Here is a 26,757-nt window from a genome sequence, read left to right on the forward strand (position 1 = left end):
TATATTGTTTTAGTTTTCACATGGCACCAGAAACATGTTTACAGTTTTTTCGGTCATAGGACGATTAAAAGAGGCGATATGTGTAGTCAGGACTTAAATGTATGATTGTAAAACTATTAATAAATCTTCTGAATAGAGTAATACATAAATAACGCATACAAATATTTGTGATACAGAATTTACTCAAAATCGTCAAAAATCTGCTCTTCGGGTCTAGGCAGAAGCAAACTTCTCTATCACTTTGTCAATATTCACACTGAGATACCGAAAAATATGCAGTAGCTGCATGTCGTAACGTTGTTCATTGTAGATCGTACATTTGTTTTTCAACATACAAAGTACACTGATAGATCTCCATGGTAGCACTCGCAAGATGTTATAAACCAGCGTAAATGTTCGGCATCGAGCGACCTCCCAATTAAATTCGTCAAAATTACATGCCAAGTCAGTTTCGTATGTCTCAGACATTGTTGAGATTTGTTCGTCTGTTATATTTTCTACAACACGATGAAGCAGATACAGCGCAAAGAAGCGATTTTCTGATAATACTAGACGCGACTTCACTCTCCAATTCCCTTATCATATGGTCTATGAACGCAAAAAATAATGAGACTTTCCAACACTGTTTTGGCGTTTATGCTTGGTGATTGGCTTCGGTAGTCTGTCGACCACATCGCCTCGGCATATTTTCAATGATATCGAAGGGTTCTTGTAATTTTAATGCCGATTGGTACATCTCATTCCAAACTGATGAACCGTACACTGTAAAATGTGCTCCACAAACTACATGTCTTAGACTGAGTATTACAAATTCGAATCTTGTAAAAGATACAAGTTTCTGTCCGATTTTGCCATCATCTCCAATAAAACTTTTATTTTGAAACCAATGCCGTTATCTAATGATATTTCTTCGATTAAAAAAGTGACAACATAGGTGTTTCCTTTAACATTCAATTGATAAATTTTTATTTTGCCATTATTTTTCAGTTTGAATGCCGAATCGATGTGCACGCAACTGCGTGTTAGCGTATAGGGAGCTACGCGCCTGGATCATGCATCTAAACACATTAGCTCCAAATGGAGCTTTCTTAGTAGAAGCCAAAATATCTACTACTGGTTGGTAAATGGTCAAGTAAATTAGCTGTAAAGTACAGGAAACATACAATTATATCATTATTTTTTTGTACATAAATTAGGCTGTAAGTTTACTTGTTTTCTTGTTTTCAATTGCCAGGGCATTTCAGGGCCTTTTATAGCTGACTATGGGGAATGGGCTTTGTTTATAGTTGAAGGCCATACAGTGACCTATAGTTGTAAACTTTTGTGTCATTTGGTCTCTTGTGGAGAGTTGTCTCATTGGCAATCATACCACATCTTCTTTTATATATGTACAAGTTTTTTTTATTCATAAAGGCAATGTGACCTACCTTAGGCTATAAATGTAGTTCACAAGTGTTTCTCGTTTGTATATAGATTAGACCGTTAGTTTTACTGTTTGAATGGTTTTACTTTACTATTTGTTGGGGGCCTTTACAGCTTGCTGTTTGGTGAGAGCCAAGGCTCTGTGTTGAAGGCTGTACCTTGACATATAATGGTTAACTTTTGTTAGTTTTTATTTGGATTGAGATTTGTCTCATCGGCACTCATACCACATCTTCCTATATTTTTGTATGTATAGACAAAGTCTTTTTACCTATCTGATACTGTGTTATGTCATATCACTGGATATCTTTCACCAATGGATTTAAAAGGAGAAACATGATGGGTGTCACTAAAAGATTAGGAACTGCTAATACCACCTGAGTGTAGAGGGTGTCTTCTCATTTATCCAACTTTTTAAAATAAGGTATTCTCATTTAGCCAACTTTTTATTTTTGTTAATTATTGGGTTGTTTGTTTAGTAATAATAAGGTGTCTTTCTAAAATTTGACAGTCAATTTGTTCCTGTATGTTTTTATATTATTTGAAAAATAGGCCAAAGTAATCTTGTTACATTTTAGTTTTAAATAAAATTTAGCATATATTTAAAAAAAATAATTAATACAGAAGAAACCAACAAATCAGTATCTTTTGTTCAATTGAGGTTTTGCGTAAATTTACATTTATACTAGTATCATGTATATTTGGTATAGCATTTTTACTTCCCAATCTGGATAGCCTTTGGAAGTATCATATTGTTTAAATATCTATTAGTTAGTAACTAAGTTACATCATCGGACCTACATTTTGCCATCAAGTTCAATCACCATATTTATTCAAGTACCATATACCACCTATGGAACTAGACAGTGACATGATTGATTTAATTTAGCACTGTTGTACAATAACGTCAATTGGCCATATTCAATCATGTATTCCACATTAAAGCCTACAATATTTAGAACGGATGAACTTTATACTTTCGTGTTTGTTTGTATTGTATCATGTGTTGTTCAAAGAAACCAGAATCTAATCTAAAATAGAGAGATAAGTATTAGTCTGGCTTTTTCATAATTTGATGCTAAATTGTTGAAACCAAGGAGCTTGAGTGCATTACATATTTATGGCAAAAATAAGGTCCAAATTTTTTTCATTCTCTTTCAAAAGTCCTGGAAACGCCCCTAAACCTACATAGACAACAGACTGACCCATCTTAAGGTTATACTACAGCATGAACAGATAAATGTTTATCACTAAATGCAGTATCCCATCTACTTAAACTAGGATGAAGATCTACTGAACATTACTTTAGTGTGTGCTACGGATATTTCTGTGCTACGTTTTTTAACCATTGTGCTTGCATTGCTTTTGTCTTTATTCACATATATATATATATAAATAGATGTATTATGTGTTGTGTGAATTTTTTTTCTGTTTAGTCTATGTGTAGTAAAACTTATTCAACTTATATTTTGTCTTATTTTGATCATTTGGTCAGAAGAACAGAATAAAATAAACGAAGAGGATCTATCATCTATTACACAAAAAAAGCTCCATCTCATTGACAAATCTCTTTATGAAGTAAAGTGCAACTGATATTTTTCTAGCCAATTCACATTTTAATTAACAGTTAAAAAACTTTAAAATACTTTCAAATGATTTACATTACATTAACTTCAACTTTCAACTTTTATTAACATTCTAGACAGTTTACGCTGTAACAAGAGGCAGACAAATAATACAAGTAATAATTTACAACTAAATGTCAATTTCACATTTTAAAATGCTATGCTAAATAATGCTGCAGAAAATTTAATCCTGGTATAATTTTCTGTCTTACTTTTCACCTGTCATTCAACCCTAACTCTAATTGAAAAACCCTTTGTTCTTCATTACCTTTGATCTCATCTATCCAACTTTTATTTTTACAAGTAGTATCTATAATTTTAAAAAGTTGGATAAATGAGAATAAACCATGTAGAGTTCCTAGGGAAGTCACTAAAGGATTAGGAACTGCTAAGACTACCTGAGTGTAGAGTTCCTTGGGACATTCCTAGTTATAGTAGACTCTTAGCTGAGGGCTTTGTGTTCGTCTTTTACTGTGGTTTTATTGTGGTTTTATTGTGACCACAGTGTCATCTTTAATTTCTTTTTGTTTTTTTATTGATCCCTAAGTATATTCAGCCACCATTTTTTGCAATAATTTTCTCTTCCATTTACATGTATTGACTGTGATTTCTTTTTAAATAAAAAAAAATCATGTTCTTGAAGCAGCTTAGCTGATGGAAAAACCTTTCATTTAAGGTGGTCCCTAACACTACAGGGAGATAACTCTGTAAAATCAGCTAAATGTTTAAATTATATTGTTTTGTTAAGGGAACATTAAGCTTCTTAATGATTAAAATCAGTGTTTGTCAAACTGCTATGTATCCAACCAATTTTTTCTGAGGAATTGATTGGTTCAAATATTTTGAAATTTTTATGTTTTTTTCAAAGGGTCAAAGTAAATACTTTTTAAAAAAATAAAAAAAAATAATTTAGTGTAGGTGTTGGGTACCACCTTAAAGACAGAGGATTAATGACATGAATGATACATGTATATGTGGTTGTTAACTCTTCACTGTACAACACAAAAATAATACACATTTTTTTCTTGTTTATTGGCTTATTAAAAATACACACAATTATATTTTGTTCACACCTTGACATTTTCATTCTCTTAACAAACATTTATCAATCAGCTTAAAAATCGCCCTAATTCATAAATAAACAATATGTTTTAACTAAAAAAAACGTCATTGTCTTAAATGCATATAAAAGACAAACATTATACATATATCAAACACTTTTGACAAGTCTATGGAATTTAAATGTATGGCCAAATCGAGCAAGAACAACAATATTATTTATCAAATCCTTAAGTACTGGGAATTTCATTTTGAAGATTTATGATTGAGGGAAAAGTATATTTTTGTGAATATTTGAATTCTTGATTTTGCCAAAGTCTGCGTTCAAGCTTTTTGAAAATTTGTAATAACTGGATCATATTGGACTGGTGACAGATCCAAGGGGTGTATTTAAAATAATAAAGTCTTGATTAACCATAAATCAAGCTCCATAAAGAGCCTGGTCCCCTAAATCTGTCCCTAAACTTTGTGTGATAAAAAAACCCAACATATTAAGGGATTAATCACAAGTTTATGGAAAATATGAGTATTTATAGATCTAGAAGTTAAATGAAATAATAATGCTTACATGTTATGCCCTTGCACACATTTAAAGATTCTTTATCAGTATAGAATAAATGAATTTGAAAATTCCCAAAGAAATATTTCTTATAAAGTGCCTGTCTTTGTTAGAATCAAACAATCAAGAAGAATTTCAAAACATAGCAGAATAAAAACCCTTCTACCAAACCATCCTATTTTGAAGTTACCCCTGAGTTAGAAATGGTAGGTCATTTGTTTCTGTGTGTATGGTAATTTGAGAAATCTCTAGATCACTTTTGGTAAGACTGAGAGCAAACTATTGAGTATAAAACTCATGTCCTTAATTAGTTTTGAAATATAATCAATTAAAAATTTGAAGGGAAATAAATCTCTTTAGATTTTTCATACTCTTATCATTGGCACTTTTTTCTTTCTTTCTAAGACTATAAAAAAGAACAATGATTCATAACATTTCTCAAAATAGCTTTTCAACTGAACATGATAAAAGCTAGGGTATTGTAATCAGCAAGTATAAATCATATGAATGTAATCTTAAAGTAATCATGATTACACCTGTTTTTTGCAATGTAATCGATTACATCTGATTACGATTACTGATTATAATTACTCAATGCCAGCTGCTGGCTTCATTTTTATTTGCACTACAACTGGAGGATTCCAAATATGACAAAAGCCAGAGTAACGAACACCCTTGACATACTGTTGATTCATTTATTTTCATGAGTACCAAATTTTCTGGATAAAGAAAACTTCCTTTTTTGTGGATATTTGATTTCGTGGTTTTACCGATTTATACAAGCCAATAAAAAAATTATTATCCGTTGCACATTTAATTTTGTAGTTAACCTGTACCCACAAAATCCATGAAAATTGATTTCCAATGAATAATAATGAAACCACAGTATTTTGACAATTAAATCTATAAATAGTGAACACAATTATCATGATTATAAAGGTGCACAAAGTTTACCGAAGGGTTAATAAATTGAAAAAGAATTTATGTAGATCAGCATAATTATAGTACTTTAAATTTAACTTCCATGTTGCATTTGCACATGGCACTAGCACTTTCAAGAAGCATTCAAGTTCTAGTGACATTGACAAAATTTCATCCATAAATGGCACATCAAATATTCTGTTGTTCAAGTCAGGAATTTATGAATTTCAGTTTCCTTTTAATCCATGTTTCCCATTTACCATGCATATACCAATTTCTTGTATTATACTGCAGATCTATTTACTTTCGTGGTAAACAATTCTCAAGAATTGAGGAAAAAATTGTAGTATGTATATATTTGATTTCATGGTTTTACCAAACCTTGCATAAAAGTCTTTTAAAATAAATTTATTTTGTTGACCATTTAAATCCATGAATCACATTTACCAACGAAATCCAAGGAAATTGGAATTTCTCAAAAAATAATGAATCTGCAGTACACGAGAAACAAATATCAATGAGATTCAGTATCACAGCATCCACACGTTACATTATCCATAATTAACAATTTTTTTAACTGCCTCTAAACAACGCCATTTGTCAGGTAAATAAAAAGCTTCAAACGCATGAGGGAACGGAGTGTCATAACCACATATCCTCATAACAGGTGCTTCTAAATTCAAAAAACATTCATCCTGAAAAACAAAAAAAATAAATATTTTAAAACATCCTTATTACATGTATATAAATCTAATATCATGATTAACATGATTAAATGACTAATTATACATTTATATGGTAAAAATTCCTTACTATCTAAAAAAAATAAAATCAAAGCGCTTGGTAGCACTTTGTGTAAAGATGATCATTGTCTTCCTTGATTTGCAGAGCTCAACATTTCTGTTTGTATGATTGTCTAAGTGAAAAAAAGAAGTCAGACAAGTGCAAAATATGATAATCAATTTTTTGATCTCCTTATTTAACTACATTTGTGTTTAGTTTATGCTATTTTAAGCGTTTTATACCGTAATGTAATTATTGATCAATATAAGTACAGTGAAACCTGCCTAATCCAACAACTGCTTATTCCAACATCCTGCTTTAACAGACACATTTTTATTGTCCCAAAACAGGCCTATCCTTTCAGAAAAAAACCTGAGTATTCCGACACCCTGCTTAATCTGACATTTTTTTCTGGACCCCAAGTGTGTTGGATAACACAGGTTACACTGTACAATGGTTCGTTTAAAATCATAAGAATTCCTTTGACACAAGTGTTCAGTGTTGAAGACTGTACTTTGATCAATATTTTTTTACTTTTACAAATTGCGACTTTGATTGAGAGTTGGTTCATTGGCACTCATACCACATCTTCCCATATATCTAACTAAGGGTTGTGTTAATAGATAAAGATTGCATTAACTATTTCAGATTTTGAACAAGGGATAAGGGCAAGTGAATAAAGAAGTCTGACATAAGTCAATTTTATTGCAGTTTGCCCAAAAGGCTGTTAAAAAATGACAATGAAGGTCTGATATCATGTTTCCCTTTACAGAAAAACAAAGATACAAATATAAGGTAAAGCATACCTGTATTGTTGCTGCTATTTCTGCTGCCACTCCCATAGTGATTGGTGCCTCATGGGAAATTATACATCTACCCGTTTTCTTTACAGACTGAAAAAAATAATTAACACAAATGTTTCAAAGAAAATGTCATAGAGTTCTAATTGGAGGACTTTCCTCTCTACGAGTATACAGCTAAAATAAACAAGAAACACATATTTTTCATGTTTTATAAGCAGTGAAGGTTTTGGCTTTTGATCATCCAAATTAAATAGTGTCATTCTCCTTCTATAGTGCATACATAGACATTAAGACTAGTCTGTATTGCTATGCCATAATTATTTCATTTTTTAGAATGATATTTGACAGTTACTTAATTAAAAACAGAACTCTAGACCTTGATTTTTTAGAAGGGTACACTTTATGTTGATTTGTACCACCTACAATTTGTAAGGGTTCTGCAGAACCCAGGGTCTCATCTACTTTTGCTGTTAATCGCAGGCTCGATGAAAATGAGAGAAAAACAAGAATATGTCCAAAGTACATGGATGCCCCACTTGCACTGTCCTTTTCCATGTTCCATGGACCATGAAATTGGGTAATAATCTAATTTGGCATTAAAATTAGAAAGATCATACTATAGGGAACATATGTAATAAGTTTCAAGTTGATTGGACTTCAGCTTCATCAATAACTACCTTGACCAAAAACTTTAACCTGAATGGACAGACGGACGGACGGATGAACGAACGGAGCCACAGACCAGAAAACATAATGCCCCTCTACTATCGTAGGTGGGGCATAAAAATAATAAAATTATTCCTCTCCATACTATGTTTTGATTGTAAGAAGCTTCTGTCCAAGTTTGGTAAAACTCCAGGATAGTTTATGAATCTTATAAATGTTTTAAAAACTTGAACTGCAGACTGTATCTAATGTTAACTGGAAGAAAAACTAAGTCCATATTTTTAAGTAAAATACATGTAAAAACAGTCAGGTACAAAATTTTAACAAAATTCTCATCTAGATATTACTTTCTTATGATTATAAACGAGCTTCTGTCCTAGTTTGGTAGAAATCCAGAATAGTTTTAGAAAGTTATTAAAATTTCAAAAACTTTAACCACAGAGTGAATATTTGTGGACGCTGCAGATGACAACAGAATATATGATCAAGTCGAAGGCTCGACAAAAATGTTGATTAAGCAATGTCTTTGTATATATAATTGAATACTGGTAAAACTTTCTATGACCTCTGATCTCATGCTCATCTGTAATTTCTAATTTTCAAAATCATGAGAAACCATTCATTTGTCTAATTATGATTAATCTAAATAGTTTAATAACACAGTTTCTGCTGTATCACGCTGCCAAAAATTCTATCTTTGACCTTGATTGAAAATAATAAGTAGTCTTGGTCTTCTCATTATGAGTGAATATATTGAGTTTGAGTTTTACAGATGCATGTACATTATAAATGCATGAAATAGTTTCTTAATTTACAGAATATTCTTTTTTAAAAGAAAAGAAAATGAAGTGCAGGCCCGTAGCCAGGAATTTCCAGGGGGGGTGTCATTGGACTCACAAACACGACTTTAACAGTCACAATTCGAACAGAACATTGACTTTAACAGTGCTTATTTGTTTTCAACCCCCCTTGATAGGGGTATGAAGTGGAACTGCTCTGGATTGGTAGTTTGGACAACTAGATAACAATAATCTTACATTTATCACAGTTTCTTCATCCCACGGTAATATTGTCCTCAAATCTATCACTTCACAGGAGACATTAAATTTTTCCTCTGCCATGTTAGCTACCTCTCGTAATACATGTACCTGTGTTCCATAACCAATTAATGTCACATCATCACCTGTAAATACAAATATGAAACTAATATACCAATTTGATGGGAAAAAATCGTTACTTGAAAATATTTGTTATACATGTATGTCTGTGATGTCATTCATGGTCAGCTTCTTCTCATGATACATGTAGCTTCTGTAACTATGGTAACAGATTATATTTAAGAATTAATTCATTGGGGCTTCAAATTATATCTTTTTGCCCTTCATGCAAATATTTATTACCTTGCACAATATCAGCATAATAGGCCAAACTTGTGGTAAAATCAATACGAATTTAACCCCAGTTATTTATTTTCTTTTCTAATAGGAAAAGGACAGCTAATTATAGGATTAGAGCTCTAGCTCCAGGGCCGGATCCAGCCATTTTAAAAAGAGGGGGTGTTGGTGTTCCAGTTACATGTCCCCATTCAAATACATTGATCGTCCCAAATAAAGGGAACCCCCCTCTGGATCTGCGCATGAGCTTTAGCTGAAGGAAATATTTCCTGTTCATAAAATTGACGTTAAAGAAAAAGAAAACTGACATGGTTCAATTATTAACATTAACAAAGAATATGACGGTTTGGATGAAGTTGGATGATTATCTTACTTTTATTTACAAAAAATAGATTTTCAACAAATTGATTATTGTTTGTTTATGCCTTCATGTTTCAACGAGTTAAGGTTTCAAATTCTAGCATTCCCCAATAGAAATAGGTCATTAACATCCTATCCTATGGTAACTATACCACATTCAAGTAAGATTGGAACAACTGGCTGCCCAAACAAATCATGATGTTGCCAATAAGGTCACATTAATATATTCATATTTTACAAAGTGTTTGAAGAACTACAAACTGAATTAAACATCATAGAGGCTTCAATAAACTTCTGGTGTCCAGTGCAAAATATATATTGTTGTCAATTGTCACAAAACTTGGTTAAATGTTCAAATTCTTAAATTATGGGGTCAAGTACATTCTGGCAACTGTTAAAATAAATGTATGATGAAAAGCAATATCACCATTTTGCCTTGAAGATAATTTAAAACTTAAGTTAAAGTCTTCCTAATTTTGTAATAAATATTTCACCATTTATCCTTATTTCCCCCCAAGTTACCCAATAAAAAAAAAAAATTCTATATTCAACACCAAAAAGTTAGATACTAACTAGTATGCACTTTCATAAAAAAAATATAACTCAATAAAAGAAAACAGTTGCCCAATATTTTTTTCTTCTTATTCCAGCCAAAGAAACAAAAAGCTTTTTTTATTATCTCAAAAAAATTTCATATATAAACTTTCATTGGAAGAAAACTTACATGTTTCTCGTTTCTCGTTTTTTTTTTTTTATATATAGATTAGACCATTGGTTTTCCTGTTTCAATGGTTTTACACTAGTAATTTTGGGGCTCTTTTTAGCTTATTGATCGGTGTGAGCTCCGTGTTGAAGGCTGTACATTGACCTATAATGGTTTACTTTTTTTAAATTGTTATTTGGATGGAGAGTTGTCTCATTGGCACTCACACCACATCTTCCTATATCTAATTAAAAAATTACATTATTATTATTCTAAAATAGAGGGGTGAGGGTTTCCCCCTTAATTAGTTGGTAGAGTGGGTGCATAGACGGTTTTTTGTTTTTTCGATACCTTAAAAGAAATTCTTCATTATTGCACACACTTGCAAAACGATTTTTTTTATTTTACTTTTTTATCTGTAATTTAAAATAAAGTTCTCTCTATTATTCTCAATACTGTTTTTTAAACTACTTTTTTTTGTACACTTTTTTCTGCACTTTGCGCCCATTATTCTCCATTCTATAAACGACATCCTGACCTTCATACCACTAAAAATAATCCTTGACCTTGTATGCAAATATTGTCCATAAAAAGAACGTAAATAAAATACCAAAGATCATTCATTTTAACACTTATTGTCCTACATTTCTTCCTTGAACTTTATTTACCAAATAAAAGGCAAACTTTTGACCCATTATGCAAATTATGTTACCTAAACAGAACACAAAATCAACAAACATCATTCATTTGTATGAAATCATAACAGACTATTGAATAAATCTTAGTTGCAACAAATTTGACATATCCATAACTTATTTAAACAAAAGTGCTAAACATTATTGTTAACTCTAAGTATTCGTTTTGACCTACAAGAACTACAAATCTTTCAACAGTATAAATAGAGAGGGGGAAAAAAACACAATCAAAGCAATTCAAACATTTTTTTAGATACAGTTTATAATTTTTTTATTTTTTTTCTGTTGATAAAACAAGCATGTCTCCACAAATTTACTTGTAAATTGTTGCATTTGATTTTTTTCTATGCTTAAACATTTTTACAGAATTTTTCTCACTCATGAATCTTGAAAATTGTTTTGCAATTTTTCTAACAACATCTTAGAATCACTCATTGAATTTGATAAAAATCATATCCGAAGATGAATGGTTTTTATGAATATGAATTATGCTATTGAGTGAGTATCGCAAAAATAAACTAGAGGCTCTCAAGAGCCTGTGTCTCTCACCTGTTATGTATTTACTGATGTCGGCTATCTTGGTTTGTAGGCGGGGTCATTAGACACTTTTTTTTAAATAGATACCCTAGTATTACGATTGTGGCCAAGTTTGGTTAAATTTGGCCAAGTAGTTTTAGAAAAGAAGATTTTTATACAAGTTATAAAAATGACGAAAAGTTGTTCAATATTGACTATAAAGGGCAATAACTCCTTAAGGGGTCCTCTAATAATTTTGTTCATGCTGACGTATTTGTAGATCTTACTTTGCTGAACATTATTGCTGTTTACAGTTTATCTCTATCTATAATAGTATTCAAGTTAAAACCAAAAACTGCAAAATTTCCTTAAAATTACCAATTTTAGGGCAGCAACCCAACAATGGGTTGTAGGATTCATCTGAAAATTTGTGAGGGGATAGATCTTATTCTGATGGACATTTAAATCTTACAAGATATAAAGGAAAAACTGCATTTTACCACTATGTTCTAATTTTAGCCATGTCGGCCATTTTGATTAGTAGGCAGGGTCATCGGACACATTTTTCAAACTATAAACCACAATGATAATTGTGGCCAAGTTTGGTTAAATTTGGCCAAGTAGTTTTAGAGAAGAAGATTTTTAGACAAGTTACAAAAAATGACGCAAAGTTGTTAAAAATTGACTCTTAAGTGCAATAACTCCTTAAGGGGTTGACTGACAATTTTGGTCATGTTGACTTATTTGTAGGTCTTACTTTACTGAACATTATTGCTGTTTAAAGTTTATCTCTATCTATAATAGTATTCAAGATAATAACAAACTAGAGGTTTTAAAGAGCCTGTGTCGCTCACCTTGGTCTATGTGAATATTAAACAAAGGACGCAGATGGATTCATGACAAATTGTTAAAAATTTACTATAAAGGACAATAACTCCTAAGGGGGTCAGTTGACCATTTTGGTCATGTTCACTTTTTTTAGGTCTTATTTTGCGGAACATTATTGCTGTTTAAAGTTTATCTCTATCTATAATAATATTCAAGATAATAACCAAAAACAGCAAAATTTCCCTAAAATTACCAATTCAGGGGCAGCAACCCAACAAGGGGTTGTTGGATTCACGTGAAAATTTCAGTACAGATAGATCTTGACCTAATAAATAATTTAAGGCCGTAAGATTTGCTCTTAATGCTTTGGTTTTTGAGTTATAAGCCAAAAACTGAATTTTACCCCTATGTTCTATTTTTGGCCATGGCGGCCATCTTGGTTGGATGGCTGGGTCATGCCACACAATTTTTTAAACTAGATACCCCAGAGATGATTGTGGCCAAGTTTGGATTAATTTGGCCCAACTGTTTCAGAGGAGAAGATTTTTTGTAAAAGATTACTAAGATTTACGAAAAATTGTTAAAAATTGACTATAAAGGGCAATAACTCCTAAAGGGGTCAACTGACCATTTTGGTCAAGCAAACTTATTTGTAAATCTTACTTTGCCGAACATTGTTGCTGATTACAGTTTATCTCTATCTATAATAATATTCAAGATAATAACCAAAAACAGCAAAATTTCCCAAAAATACCAATTCAGGGGCAGCAACCAAACAACTGGTTGTTGAATTCATCTGAAAATTTCAGGGCAGATAGATCTAGACCTGATAAACAATTTAACACCTTGTGTGATTTGCTCTAAATGCTTTGGTTTTTGAGTTATAAGACAAAAAACTGCATTTTACCCCTATGTTCTATTTTTAGCCATGGCGGCCATCTTGGTTGGTTGGCCGGGTCACACCACACATTTTTTAAGCTAGATACACCAATGATGATTGTAGCCAAGTTTGGTTTAATTTGGCCCAGTAGTTTCAGAGGAGAAGTTTTTTGTAAAAGTTAACGAAGACGGACGACGATGACAACGGACGACGGATGCCAAGTGATGAGAAAAGCTCACTTGGCCTTTTATGTTTGCTCTTAATGCTTTGGTTTTTGAGTTATAAGCCAAAAACTGAATTTTACCCCTATGTTCTATTTTTGGCCATGGCCGCCATCTTGATTAGTTGGCCGGGTCACGCCACACAATTTTTAAACTAGATACCCCCCGAGATGATTGTGGCCAAGTTTGGATTAATTTGGCCCAGTTGTTTCAGAGGAGAAGATTTTTGTAACAGATTACTAAGATTTACGAAAAATTGTTAAAAATTGATTATAAAGGGCAATAACTCCTAAAGGGGTCAACTGACCATTTTGGTCAAGCAAACTTATTTGTAAATCTTACTTTGCCAAACATTGTTGCTGATTACAGTTTATCTCTATCTATAATATATTCAAGATAATAACCAAAAACAGCAAAATTTCCCAAAGATACCAATTCAGGGGCAGCAACCAAACAACTGGTTGTTGAATTCATCTGAAAATTTCAGGGCAGATAGATCTAGACCTGATAAACAATTTAACACCTTGTGTGATTTGCTCTAAATGCTTTGGTTTTTGAGTTATAAGACAAAAAACTGCATTTTACCCCTATGTTCTATTTTTAGCCATGGCAGCCATCTTGGTTGGTTGGCCGGGTCACACCACACATTTCTAAACTAGATACACCAATGATGATTGTAGCCAAGTTTGGTTTAATTTGGCCCAGTAGTTTCAGAGGAAAAGATTTTTGTAAAGTTAACGATGACGGACGACGATGACGACGGACAACGGATGCCAAGTGATGAGAAAAGCTCACTTGGCCTTTTAGGTCAGGTGAACTAAAAACTGAAAAATGTCCTTAAAATAACCAATTTAGGGGCAGCAACTCAACAACAGGTTGTCAAATTTGTCTGAAAATTTCAGGGCAGATAGATCTTGACCTGATCAACAATTTTACCCCCATGTCAGATTTGTCTTAATGCTTTGGTTTCAAAGATATAAGCCAAAATATACATTTTACCCCTGTGTTCTATTTTTAGCCATGGCGGCCATCTTGGTTGGATGGCCAGGTCATCAGACACATTTTTTAAACTAGATACCCCAAGGGTGATTGTGGCCAAGTTTGGTTGAATTTGGCCCAGTAGTTTCAGAGGAGAAGATTTTTGTAAAAGTTTACGGATGCAGTACGACGGACAACAGACACTGTGATGAGAAAAGCTCACTTGACCTTTCAGGTCAGGTGAGCTAACAATAAAATTCTGATAACCTTTTTTGTATACATGTTTTTCTGAAATCACAATAATTATAGTCTTGAATTATTTCCTTTATTCAAAATTTGCAAAAATAAAGGCTGGCAATAATTTCTGATTTACACTCCTTCTAGAAATGCTTCTTGTGTCCTCAATCTTGTCTGTCATTTTATACTGTTTATTTTGATAAAGCATATACAAATGTACTTAATAATTTATAGGACAAAACCTTGAATTAAATCATTCATAAAACAGTTTGTAAAATAAAGAATTCAAATCAGGTACCTGATTATTGCTGAACTTTGTTTTAATGATAGATTAGTTAATGAATATTGAAAAACAAGAAAATTCCGAAGTGTAATTTTCAAAATTTAGCACACTAACTTACTGGCCTTGGTTATAGCTTAAATTAATTCATAGTAGAACATTATGGCTAGCTTATGTAGTGGGTCTTATTTGGGTCTAAGTGTGATGCGGGATTGCCGATTTTTTGTAAGCGTGACACATGAAAGTCAAATTATTGTGTTGTGAAAACAGAAAATGAGGTCTAGCGGGACCCGGGAAATGACAAAAACATGAAAATTGCTTACGTCCATAGTGTAAGCGGGATACAGGAATCTGACAAAACAGTAAACAGGATCCGGGATAGGAACCCCTCAATGAGACCCCCTATGTAAGCAAATTGCAGAAAACTTTGTCATTTAGTGGAAACTATCAAGAGATAACTGACAATTTCAGTCATATTTGTATTTATTATATTTGGCTGATGATTTTTCCACTTAGAATTATTATAGACAAAAATACCAAAATAAAGATAAAATAGTCACCCTTAGGGCAATAACTTTAATAAGGTTCTGAATGATGATATGTAAAAATAGTCTTTAATTGACAGTTAAAGGTCCTACAACTCTGGAAAAGCAAACACTTACTTTCAAAAAAACAAAAGATATTTCAGCGTAAAGTTTGAAGCAGCCTGACCCAAGTGTACTGGAGCTAGTGCATAACGTATGACAAACTAATCTATTGCCATAAAAAGAAAATAATCTAACCACATAAATGGATAATGACAAATCTTACAGGCCTTTAACAGTGGTTAATTAATCAGAAAATAAACCTTGCAGTGCATCAAAATAATTACTATCAAAAGTTAGCATCAATCCTATTAGACTGCGTAAATACCTATTTTTAGCATAAAATCCAAAACGATTGGTCAAAAATTTATCAGGACATAAACTTCCAGATAAATTTTGTAAAATGAACTATCACAGTTCACATGTGAGAAAAGTATAATCTTATATTGTTTTTGGAATTACAAAAGTGAAAATCATGTTTAAAGTCCCATAACTCTGGAATAACAAAAGTGACAATCATGATTAAAGTCCCATAACTCTGGAATTATAAAAGTGACAATCATGATTAAAGTCACATTACTCTGGAATTACAAAAGTGACAATCATGATTAAAGTCCCATAACTCTGGAATTAAAAAAGTGAAAATCATGATTAAAGTCACATTACTCTGGAATTACAAAAGTAACAATCATGATTAAAGTCACATTACTCAGAAATTATAAAAGTAACAATCATGATTAAAGTCACATAACTCTTTTTAAAATTATAAAAGTGACATTCATGAAAATTGAAAGAGAACTTACATCCATCTACTTTAGCTATGTGGTAACATTTTCTAACAATTGTCACAGCAATTTTGAGTAATTGTATAACTTGTGAGAAAATGTATAAATTTCTATAAATTAAGCCCCAACTCTGGAAGGAATAAAAATGGAAACCTTCAAAACTGAAATGGCACTTTACATCAATTCTAATGTGGTGTGTAAATTTCATCAGAAAATGTAAATGCAAAATGAGTTGTAAAAAAGCAGGCCCGTAGCCAGAAATTTCCAAAGGGGGGTTCGTTTGACTCACAAACTCGACTTTAACAGTCACAATTCGAACAGAACATCGACTTTAACAGTGCTTATTAGTTTTCAAGGGGGGGTTCGTCCGAACCCCCCGAACCCCCCCTGGCTACGGGTATGAAAAGTGAAGCAATACAAGATGGTTAGACAGATACATGGACTGACCATTTTATGTCAAAGAGCCCTGAGTATAAAACTACAATATTTTCTTCAAAATTTAGATGTCTTTCGATCACAATGTTAACTGACAGAAAAACTAAGTCCATCTAAAAGTTAACTACAGATAAACAGGATTTAGATTGAAAAAAAAAAATTCTGGATACTATCTTATGATCATATATATATCAGTCTAAAGATTTGCACAACGGTACTGATATAAGGTGTTATTAAACGAAAATGTTGTTATAAAATCGTGTTTTTATAACGATTTTATAACAACATTTTCGTTTAATAACACCTTATATCAGTACCGTTGTGCAAATCTTTAGACTGATATAATTTTTTCCTTATCTGCATAGTATCGCCTATTCTAGACGATCCGGTACATAGTAAATTTGCTGGTTGGTCCTTTTTATAGACTTTTATATATATATATATATATATATATGAAACATACACTTTATGGGCTGATAATTTGTTTAATAGAGTATTTGTATTCCTGTTTCTTAACCAACAACAGTGGTTCATTAATATTCGTAGTGTAAAATTTCCATTGGAAAACATGGTGCCGTGATCTATAGTTGTCAATTTCTGTGTCATTTTGGTCTCTTGTGGAGAGTTGTCTCATTGGAAATGATACCACATCTTCTTTTTTATATTAAACAAAATCAAGTTATCAAACAGTAATTTTCAGCTACCTTTAGCTTCAAATTGGAAATTTATTATATTGTGATTTTACAGAGGTCTAAAATATTTAAGAGATAACTGTATTGTATTTGAAGCTTTAAGGACGTCCTTCGGTAGTTTTACTGTCGCAAATTTAGTTTACCTGGCGACGCGGAGCGGAGACAGGTAAACGGGTATTTGCGACAGTAAAACTACCGATGGACGTCCGAATAGCTTCAAATACAATACAGTTATCTCTATTCTAATGCAAAACAAGTTTATGATTAAATTTCAATCAATTTATTTCAGTATAAAATCTTCATTTAAGAAAATTCCGCGAAAAGATGTTATCTTCTTTGGTCCCTACACTAGGTGACGTCATAGGAATGATTCCGGCGTCAAACATAAACACTGGGCGTTTTCAGGCTTCAGTGCCGCTTCAGAATGTAATAAAATTTGATAAAAAGAAGATTTTTAGGCGCAACAAGTGAGTTTGTCGTTTATTATTGTAGAAATAACATGTCAATTCATTCCGAAATTCAAAATGTCGGCTTCCTTAGTTACCACAAGGAGATAGAGAATTTTACGCTTGCTGTCATCCAATCAGAACAATTGTTACAAAATAATTGCATTAGAATTATCTATAACTGTTGTTAATCGTGTTAAAGAAAGTCTACATTTTATAGTCATGCATCAAAAATTACTGTAAACATTTATCGGCAAGATTTTTTACCATTATTCATCATGATGGTACGGTTTGGTACCCCCATTAGTTTAAACATATTTATTTATAGAGGATTGGGAAACAATTTTTGCAACTTATTTCAATCCCTTTCCGCTTTGCGGATGCGAGTGCTGCCTTAGCTTGTCACATTTTCATTGATGAGGGTCTTAATGGTACCCCCATTATGACCCTCATCAATGACAATGTGATTTTCTTTACTGCATTAAGATAGGTAACAACAATAACAAATAAATCTTTAGTGTTTAGCCTACCTTCTAAAAGAACTTCAGCTTGTCCTAAAGGTATTGTATAATCCCCTGATGGAACCTCTTCAATGGCAGATCTGTACAATATCTTAGGTTCAAAGAATATACAAGGGTTCTGGTCTCTAATACATGATAATAGTAAACCTTTAGCTTGGTGGGGTCCTCTAGGGATCACGACCTATAGAAAAAAGTTAAAGGTTACAAAGAATATACAAGGGTTCTGGTCTCTGATACATGATAATAGTAAACCTTTGGCTTGGTGGGGTCCTCTAGGGATCACGACCTACAGAAAAAGGTTAAAGGTTACAAAGAATATACAAGGGTTCTGGTCTCTGATACATGATAATAGTAAACCTTTAGCTTGGTGGGGTCATCTAGGGATCAGGACCTACAGAAAAAGGTTAAAGGTTACAAATAATATACAAGGATTCTGGTCTCTGATACATGATAATAGTAAACCTTTGGCTTGGTGAGGTCCTCTAGGGATCATGACCTACAGAAAAAGGTTAAAGGTTACAAAGAATATACAAGGGTTCTGGTCTCTAATACATGATAATAGTAAACCTTTGGCTTGGTGGGGTCCTCTAGGGATCACGACCTACAGAAAAGGTTAAAGGTTACAAAGAATATACAAGGGTTCTGGTCTCTAATACATGATAATAGTAAACCTTTGGCTTGGTGGGGTCCTCTAGGGATCATGACCTACAGAAAAAGGTTAAAGGTTACAAAGAATATACAAGGGTTCTGGTCTCTTATACATGATAATAGTAAACCTTTGGCTTGGTAGGGTCCTCTAGGGATCACGACCTACAGAAAAAGGTTAAAGGTTACAAAGAATATACCAGGATTCTGGTCTAATATATTAATACATGATAATCGTTATAATAGTAAACCTTTAACTTGGTGGGGTCCTCTAGGGATCAGGACCTACAGAAAAAGGTTAAAGGTTACCTGATAGAGAGCCAATACTCAAACTGGAATATCTTAAAAAGTCTATTTTCCTTTTTGTAGCATGACAACTTAAAACATATAGTACTATTGATCTAAAAAAAAGCAATGAGCTGTAATGAACAGGCTGCAGACATTCTGACCACAATTCGCCCATAGATGTAATGCATAAAAAGCTACAAAGTATATTGGTCAACAGCAAAGGAAAAGAAGATAACAAAACTCATAGCTACATAACATATTAATACATAAACAAGCAACTTACTTTTATATGAGGTATATTTGATAAGAAAGCTCTGAGTGATACAAAGCTACAAAGGGGACAGTATGTGTTGGGGCTCTTCAAAATAACTTTGATGATTTTAATACTTACTTTAATACCAGGTATATGAGCAAAGAAAGCTTCAGGACTCTATGAATGATATAATGCTCCATGGCCAACTGCTCCTGTTGGGGCTTTAAAAGGTAACTATGATGAAAAACTTACTTTAATATGAGGTATATGAGCATAGAAAGCTTCATGACTCTGTGAGTGATATAAGGCCCCATGGCCCATAGCTCCTGTTGGGGCTCTACATGGTAACTATGATGAGTAACTTACTTTTATACCTGGTATATGAGCAAAGAAAGCTTCTGGACTCTGTGAGTGATATAACGCTCCATGGCTTATAGCTTCTGTTGGGGCTCTACAAGGTAACTATGATGATTTACTTACTTTAATACCAGGTATATGAGCAAAGAAAGCTTCTGGACTCTGTGAATGATATAATGCTCCATGGCCTACAGCTCCTGTTGGGGCTCTGATTGTAAGTTTTCCACAATCAAATATATTTCCTGTCCTATATCGGAATTTTGCAGCTTCATTTGTTATCTGAAAAAATATATGCAAATATTTATGAAGACAGAAACACCCCCTTCACAAAAATATACCCTCTAAAAAACCAAACCATCATACTATAACTTATTTTTTAGAAACAATCCTTTAACAAAAAATTGACAGATTTGTTTTACTTGAGAGCTAGCTTTATAGGTAGATTGAGGTTCCTGATAATTTTTATTTCATTATCAAGGAAAAAGGCCAGAAGTTACATAAAAAGTTTAAAACTGGGAACATTTTGAAAAGAAAACATCCTTTAGCAATATCTGATAATATAATGAAAGAAGGAAAACTTGCATTTTTATTGATTTTTGATTCTTGGTTTTGCCAAAGTCTGCATAGTGCATACGACCTTATAGAAAATTCATTTAAATTTATGTTCTTGTGTACCCATGAAATCAAAGAAAATTGGTATCCAACTAAAATACATAAAGTACAGTTACACAAGTTTCTTTTAAATACCTGATCAAAAGCTGGGAAAATATAATCAGCAAACTGTATCTCTGCAATGGCTGTAGAACCCATTGTAGCTACTCCTATACCGAATGCTACAATACCTTGTTCACTTAAGGGTGTGTTAAACACTCTATCACGACCTGTAGAACAATCAAAATAAAAACAAACATGACATTAGTCTCTTCTGTCTAAAATTAACTCTGATTATCTCCCCTTGGTGTATTAAAATATTAAAATATGCAGTAAATATAATGTGAAGACAACCAGACAGTAAGGCGTCCCTTAAAATGCTTTTGGCTCCAGATCTTTAAAAGAGAGCTCATGATCCAATTATTTAACATTGTAATGTTAATTTAGATATTTAATAGAATGCCATTCTTGAAAACTTTAGTTTACATCTAGAAGGTTTTTTCTACTTGTGTTGTTGGGTTGATGTCTGAAAAATGCTCTGGATTCTTGAGGTCACTTTTAATTAGGATTCATCAATTTTAGTATTTAATTTAGGTTATATAAAATTATATTGGTAATTTTCTTGATTGTAGAATAAATTTCATCTTATTTTTGTACAGTAAATGTTTTTTTTCGCCTAAAATATAAACTTGCCATATCTATCTTTTAATTCTACACTACATCTAAATACGCCACCAAATGCTACATCTTCTCCAAACAATACTGAAAAAAATAGATTTAAATCAAATATCAAATTAATATCACAAGCAATGTTCACATTAAGAATTTTTGAAGGCAAGTCCAATCTGTCCAGGGACTCATCATTTTTGGTCAACGCCAGTTAATCGGTAAAATGAAATTTTATTGCTGTACTACATAATTTATTACTTCATTCTATATGACAAAAAAAATTGCAAGGAAATGATATAAAATTTAGACAATTGAACCCTTTCCTCCATTGAAGTTTTGGTTTTCCATACTTCATTCGCATAGGATTTTTCAACAAAATATTGAAAATATGCTTTGAAGTGTTAATGCATTGCGAAAAACAAATATTCCATCACATAAATTTTAGTCCGATATTCTTTTAAATATCCTTTTCATTTTTGATACAAATTTTATTAAGTCTGATGCAGACACTTTGTGTTTCAACTGAGATACTACACAGGCGTCATTATGGAGTAAAGGGGGTGGCGTCAAAAGGCGTCATTATGGAGGAAAGGGTTAAAACTTTTGATATAAAATAATGCAGCATCTTTGCCATTCTTTGGACTCACTTATTTCAAAATGATGAGTCTGGACAGATTTTTTTTTCTTTTTTCTTTTTTTTTTGGACAGATTTTCAGGACTTATGATCTACTCACCTTGTTGAGAATCCTGAGAAGAATAAAATCTTTCTCCAACAAAACATGCCAATAGAAAATATCAACCTGAGACACCAATATAAAATTATACGCGCCTTTGTGAAATCATTTACCAGATGGACGGGGTCGCCTGTATCCCTGTACTATTTGCATTCATCAAGCGTCTTAGTGATCATCATTGTGCAGGATAAACTAGAAATAATGGTTGTTCTGTAGGTACTTAATGACAAGTCCCTACAGACAGCAGTGCTGATTTTCAATTTGAGAATTCAATTTGTCAAATAATTTGTACAATATAGAATTATAGTTTTCAAACCACTCACTCAATATTGGAATGGATGTGACGACGCCCCTAAAGGCACAAATGACATTCACTAAAACCAGAGTTTTTAACAGAAATGCATCGAACTCGAAAGTTGTCTATTCCTAGAACTTTTTGCAACAAATACTGACTTAGATAATGTGGTATCATGAAGATTAAACTCAATAAATGTGTAATTAAGCCTTTGTAACTGGGATTGATATCAATATCATCATGGTTAGCTGATACAGCATGATTGCCATTGACCATATTACACACATTTTATCTGAATTTACTACTAAGTATATAATAAATTGAATTATATTTATACAACGCATAATTTCCCCTTGTTTTTGTTAATAGAAGAGAATCTACAAATATAAATTTCATTTTGTTAATTCAGTATTATAGCAGGAAGTTAAACATGTTAAAGTTTATTTACTAGACAACTAATGGAACATTCCTCCCTAACAGATTCATAAATGATGTGTTGAATGCAGATTTGTCTTCTTATGTCATTATTCAATACATTTTAGTTTCTTAGTCTTAGAGGCATGATTTTTTTATTAGTTGTTAATGGCTTTGAACTAGCTGTCAGATAACTGCGAGTACTCTCAGATCTGTTCATTGTGTCTTTTTGTGTCGGGATGTATAAGTACCCAGCCACGTCCACTTTTATTTTTTGTCTATCTGATGAGTTAAGCCTTTTTCAACTGATTTTTATAGTTCGTTCTTATGTTGTACTGTTATACCACTGTCCCAGGTTAGGGGAGGGTTGGGATCCCGCTAACATGTTTAACCCCGCCACATTATTTATGTATGTGCCTGTCCCAAGTCAGGAGCCTGTAATTCAGTGGTTGTCGTTTGTTTATGTGTTACATGTTTGTTTTTCATTCATTTTTTTTACATACATAAGGCCGTTAGTTTTCTCACTTGAATTGTTTTACATTGTCTTATCAGGGACTTTTATAGATGACTATCTGGGTATGGGCTTTGCTCATTGTTGAAGGCCGTACGGTGACCTATAATTGTTAATGTTTGTGTCATTTTGGTCTTTTGTGGATAGTTGTCTCATTGGCAATCATACCACATCTTCTTTTTTATATTGTTTACAATTTGGAAATTAGTATGGCGTTCATTATCACTGAACTGTTCAGGTGGACTGAACTAGTATATATTTATGGAGGGGCCAGCTGAAGGACGCCTCCGGGTGTGGGAATTTCTCGCTATATTGAAGACCTGTTGGTGACTTTCTGCTTTTGTGTTGTTTTTTTTTTTGTTTTTTTTTTCTACGGTCGGGTTGTTGTCTCTTTGACACATTCCCCATTTCCATTCTCAATTTTAATGCATTAACATTTAATTTTTTTTTGTTTATATTGTATACAGTATATGTATAGTTATACTTTTCTTTGCTTTCAAATTTTTAGTTCTGGGCAAACAAGATGAGTTTTATTCAAGAATAAAGTCAGTAGAGTTATCTCCCTTACCTGCTGATGGATCTGTAGATAATGCAATATCTAAAGCATTATTTACAGCTTGTACTAAATTCATACGAGTTGTCTCCCCTGAAATGAGAAAGAAAATGATAGAAAGATACAGAGGTATAATACATGTAAGTGAATATCATTTAACATAATGTTTCCAAAACAAATAATAAAAAGAAACCAATAAATCAATTGCAAATTTTGATCCTTCCAACATGTGTCCTACAGCCATACAGCTGACAGATTGTGACATCAGAAATGTTCTCTTCAGACAGACCTTAAAAAAACAGTAGACCAGAAAATAGTGGAGAAGACTAAGGGGAGAAAATTGCAGTCTGCACTGTTAGCCACCAGTCCGATCCCCCAGACTAGCAAATATTGATTTGGACTAGTGAAAACTTTCAAAATATTATATAGTCATAAAGGGACAAATTTTGATATTTAGTTTCCGGACTAGTAGATGAAAAAGTTTTCTGTGCAGATTGTTATTGTAGCAAATTTAAATCTGACAAAGATACTTACAACATTGAACAAGTATTTCAAGTGTCAAGTGTTTTAAACACTGTTATTGTAGAATACTAGTGCAATGTCTACATGTATATTAAATTGACAAATGTTATCTAATAAATGAAGCACTGGCTTTGGGGCAGCAGGTCATGTAACATGTGACGTGTAAGAAGTACAGTTGCCTTTAATACATTTGACTGTGTACTGTGCAATTTTGATCCTAAGTTAAAGTGTACATGTGGATGTTAATCTTAACAATGAGGAGGTTGTGATGTCTCATGGTCACCTGCATGAGGATACGAAGAAATAAATTGCCATTTGTAGGCTATGCATACCCACATCTGGTTTAATAAAAAAATGCCAAAATCAGGAATGAAACGTGAAATATAAACGAAAATTATCAATAATATGGGGATTTCGTGTAGAAAGAGTGAAGTGTATGAAAAGAATGTTTTCAAATTGTATTTATCTAATAATAATAAATAATTAAACATTGCAAGTTAAATGTACACTGATGGAAAATGAAACTGTAAAAAGAAAAACATAATAAAAAAAAATAATACTATATTATAAAATGTAAATGCAAATTTTAAGAATTAAATTTTACTGAATTTGAAAAATACCCATATGAGATTTAAAAATAATCTTGTAGTAAAATGTAAAACAGAAAATGATCGAATAAAATTTTTGCTTTCCTCGCAAGGTTTTGTTCATCTTTAGTCATGCCAAGTTTAAACAGGAAAGGACAATCCATTTGAAATGTACATTCTACCGGGAGGGATTGTGCCTGATATTCATATGATGAAGACATAATCTTTCAATCAGTTTTATTGAGGTTTGGAGCTGGCATGTCAGTTAACTGCTAGTAGTCTGTAGTTATTTATGTATTACATGTATTGTCATTTTGTTTATTTTCTTTTGTTACATCAGACTCTGGCTTGTCTTGAAATGAATTTTAACGTGCATATATATGTTATGCGTTTACTTTTCTACATTGGCTAGAGTTATAGGGGGAGGGTTAAGATCTCATAACTTGGTGACATGTTTAACTCCATCGCATTTTTACGCCTGTCACAAGTCAGGATCCTGTGGCCTTTGTCATGTGTGTGTAGTCTTGTTTTATTTTTTTAGTTTAGTTTTTTGTGTATAATCTGGAGTTTAGAATGGCGTTCATTATCACTGAACTAGTATATATATTTGTTAAGGGGCCAGCTGAAGGCCACCTCTGGTTGCGGGAATTTCTAGCTGCATTGAAGACCTATTGGAGACCTTCTGCTGTTGTCTGTTCTATGGTCGGGCTGTTGTTTTTTTGACACATTACCCATTTCCATTCTCAATTTTATTGTACTATAACGTAAATTTTACTAATGAATGAAACGCGGCAAATTCGATTTAAAACTACTATTAGGTCTTTTTCCTATTAAATTTGTTTAGAATTTTTTGCCTCCATGAATACATGAAAAATGTTCATGATGTATTCTGTTAAAATTCAAAATATATAAAAGCAATCGACTGTTCTAATTCAAGATATCCAATGAAATGTCTTCCCCACATGCATGACATGTACATGTATAACACTCTTTTACATTTTAAGAATATTTATAGACAGTAGACTGAAATTAAAACTGTTCACCCAAATATATATATAAATATTTATAAAACTTCTTAAAGTAGTTTTAATCAATTTATTCACTTATTGCGAACAAATTTGTATATATATTACACGTTTTATTCCTAATCCAATGCCATTTTATTATAAAACCTGATGTGGGTATGCGTAGCCTACGAACGACAATTTTACTTGCAGACACTGCCTTTAATGCCTATTTAGAAAGATGGACCTGTTTAATGCAATTGAGTGCGAAATAGTGAGCATTTCTTCGCATCAAAACCTCTCAATCGATGTATTGACAACAAATTTATCCACTTTTCCGCTAATGCAGGTATAAACATTAAGCTTTTTGTCTGCCATTGCTGGATATCACACAGGTTTCCGTCAAATTTTGTATTCATAAAACAAAATATCTGATGCCACAACACACAATGGAAAAGTGGTTGTTGTATGCGTCAAAAGTTCAAGCGGCCAGATCAGCCAGGATTAGCGATTAGGTGTATTAACCTTTAATCATCCTTGGTGCCATAAACAGCAGCCATATCAAGTATTTTTAAAGTAATCTTTAAAGGGTCTCTTTTGTCTCTTTTATTGTTATATTTTCAAGATGTCATAATTATTTTGGATATAGATATATATATTATTTAGCAGGTGCCCTTTCCAAGTTCATTGCTACTGAGTAAGCATAGGAGTTACCGTGAGCAGCAGAGATTGTGTCAGGAACATATTGTACTGACACACATCTGTGGACAGACAGAGAAGTCTGTAAATTCTTTTTTAAAAACTTTGCATTCTGCAAACACCGCAGAAACTTCCAGGACATAGTGTTGTTTCTGAATCTAAATACACAGGAAGTTGATCTA

General features: G+C 32.5%; 1 protein-coding gene across 3 annotated transcripts; it reads right to left on the reverse strand.

The window, feature by feature from the left end:
- Positions 1-4,361: 4,361 nt before the first annotated feature.
- LOC134686704 (2-oxoisovalerate dehydrogenase subunit beta, mitochondrial-like) lies at positions 4,362-26,755 on the reverse strand. 3 transcript variants are annotated; one of them, XM_063546389.1, is made up of 10 exons: positions 26,591-26,755; positions 23,779-23,856; positions 21,281-21,349; positions 20,684-20,817; positions 20,060-20,215; positions 18,646-18,679; positions 18,403-18,540; positions 8,876-9,021; positions 7,176-7,262; positions 4,362-6,281 (listed from the first exon to the last, which is right to left on the reverse strand). In XM_063546389.1, exons 1-10 carry the CDS (start codon positions 26,715-26,717, stop codon positions 6,138-6,140), a joined length of 1,113 nt encoding a protein of 370 aa, XP_063402459.1. In that variant the 5' UTR covers positions 26,718-26,755; the 3' UTR covers positions 4,362-6,137. The 3 variants fall into 3 exon arrangements, with proteins under 3 accessions (XP_063402459.1, XP_063402461.1, XP_063402460.1); XM_063546391.1 differs by lacking the exon at positions 18,646-18,679 and adding an exon at positions 18,856-18,889; XM_063546390.1 differs by lacking the exon at positions 18,646-18,679 and adding an exon at positions 18,961-18,994.
- Between the last annotated feature and the right edge of the window lie 2 nt (positions 26,756-26,757).

This window comes from Mytilus trossulus, chromosome 10 (assembly GCF_036588685.1).
Source record: "Mytilus trossulus isolate FHL-02 chromosome 10, PNRI_Mtr1.1.1.hap1, whole genome shotgun sequence".
Lineage (NCBI taxonomy): Eukaryota > Metazoa > Mollusca > Bivalvia > Mytilida > Mytilidae > Mytilus > Mytilus trossulus.

What these genes read in the sequence shown, in the direction of transcription:
- LOC134686704 (XM_063546389.1), bottom strand. Translation starts at nt 26,717, where the DNA reads ATGTCCTGGAAGTTTCTGCGGTGTTTGCAGAATGCAAAGTTTTTAAAA. An exon ending in CACAATCTCTGCTGCTCACG is followed by an intron (nt 23,857 to 26,590) that starts GTAACTCCTATG and finishes TTCTCATTTCAG; the next exon opens with GGGAGACAACTCGTATGAAT. An exon ending in AGAATTAAAAGATAGATATG is followed by an intron (nt 20,818 to 21,280) that starts GCAAGTTTATAT and finishes ATTGTTCTACAG; the next exon opens with GTCGTGATAGAGTGTTTAAC.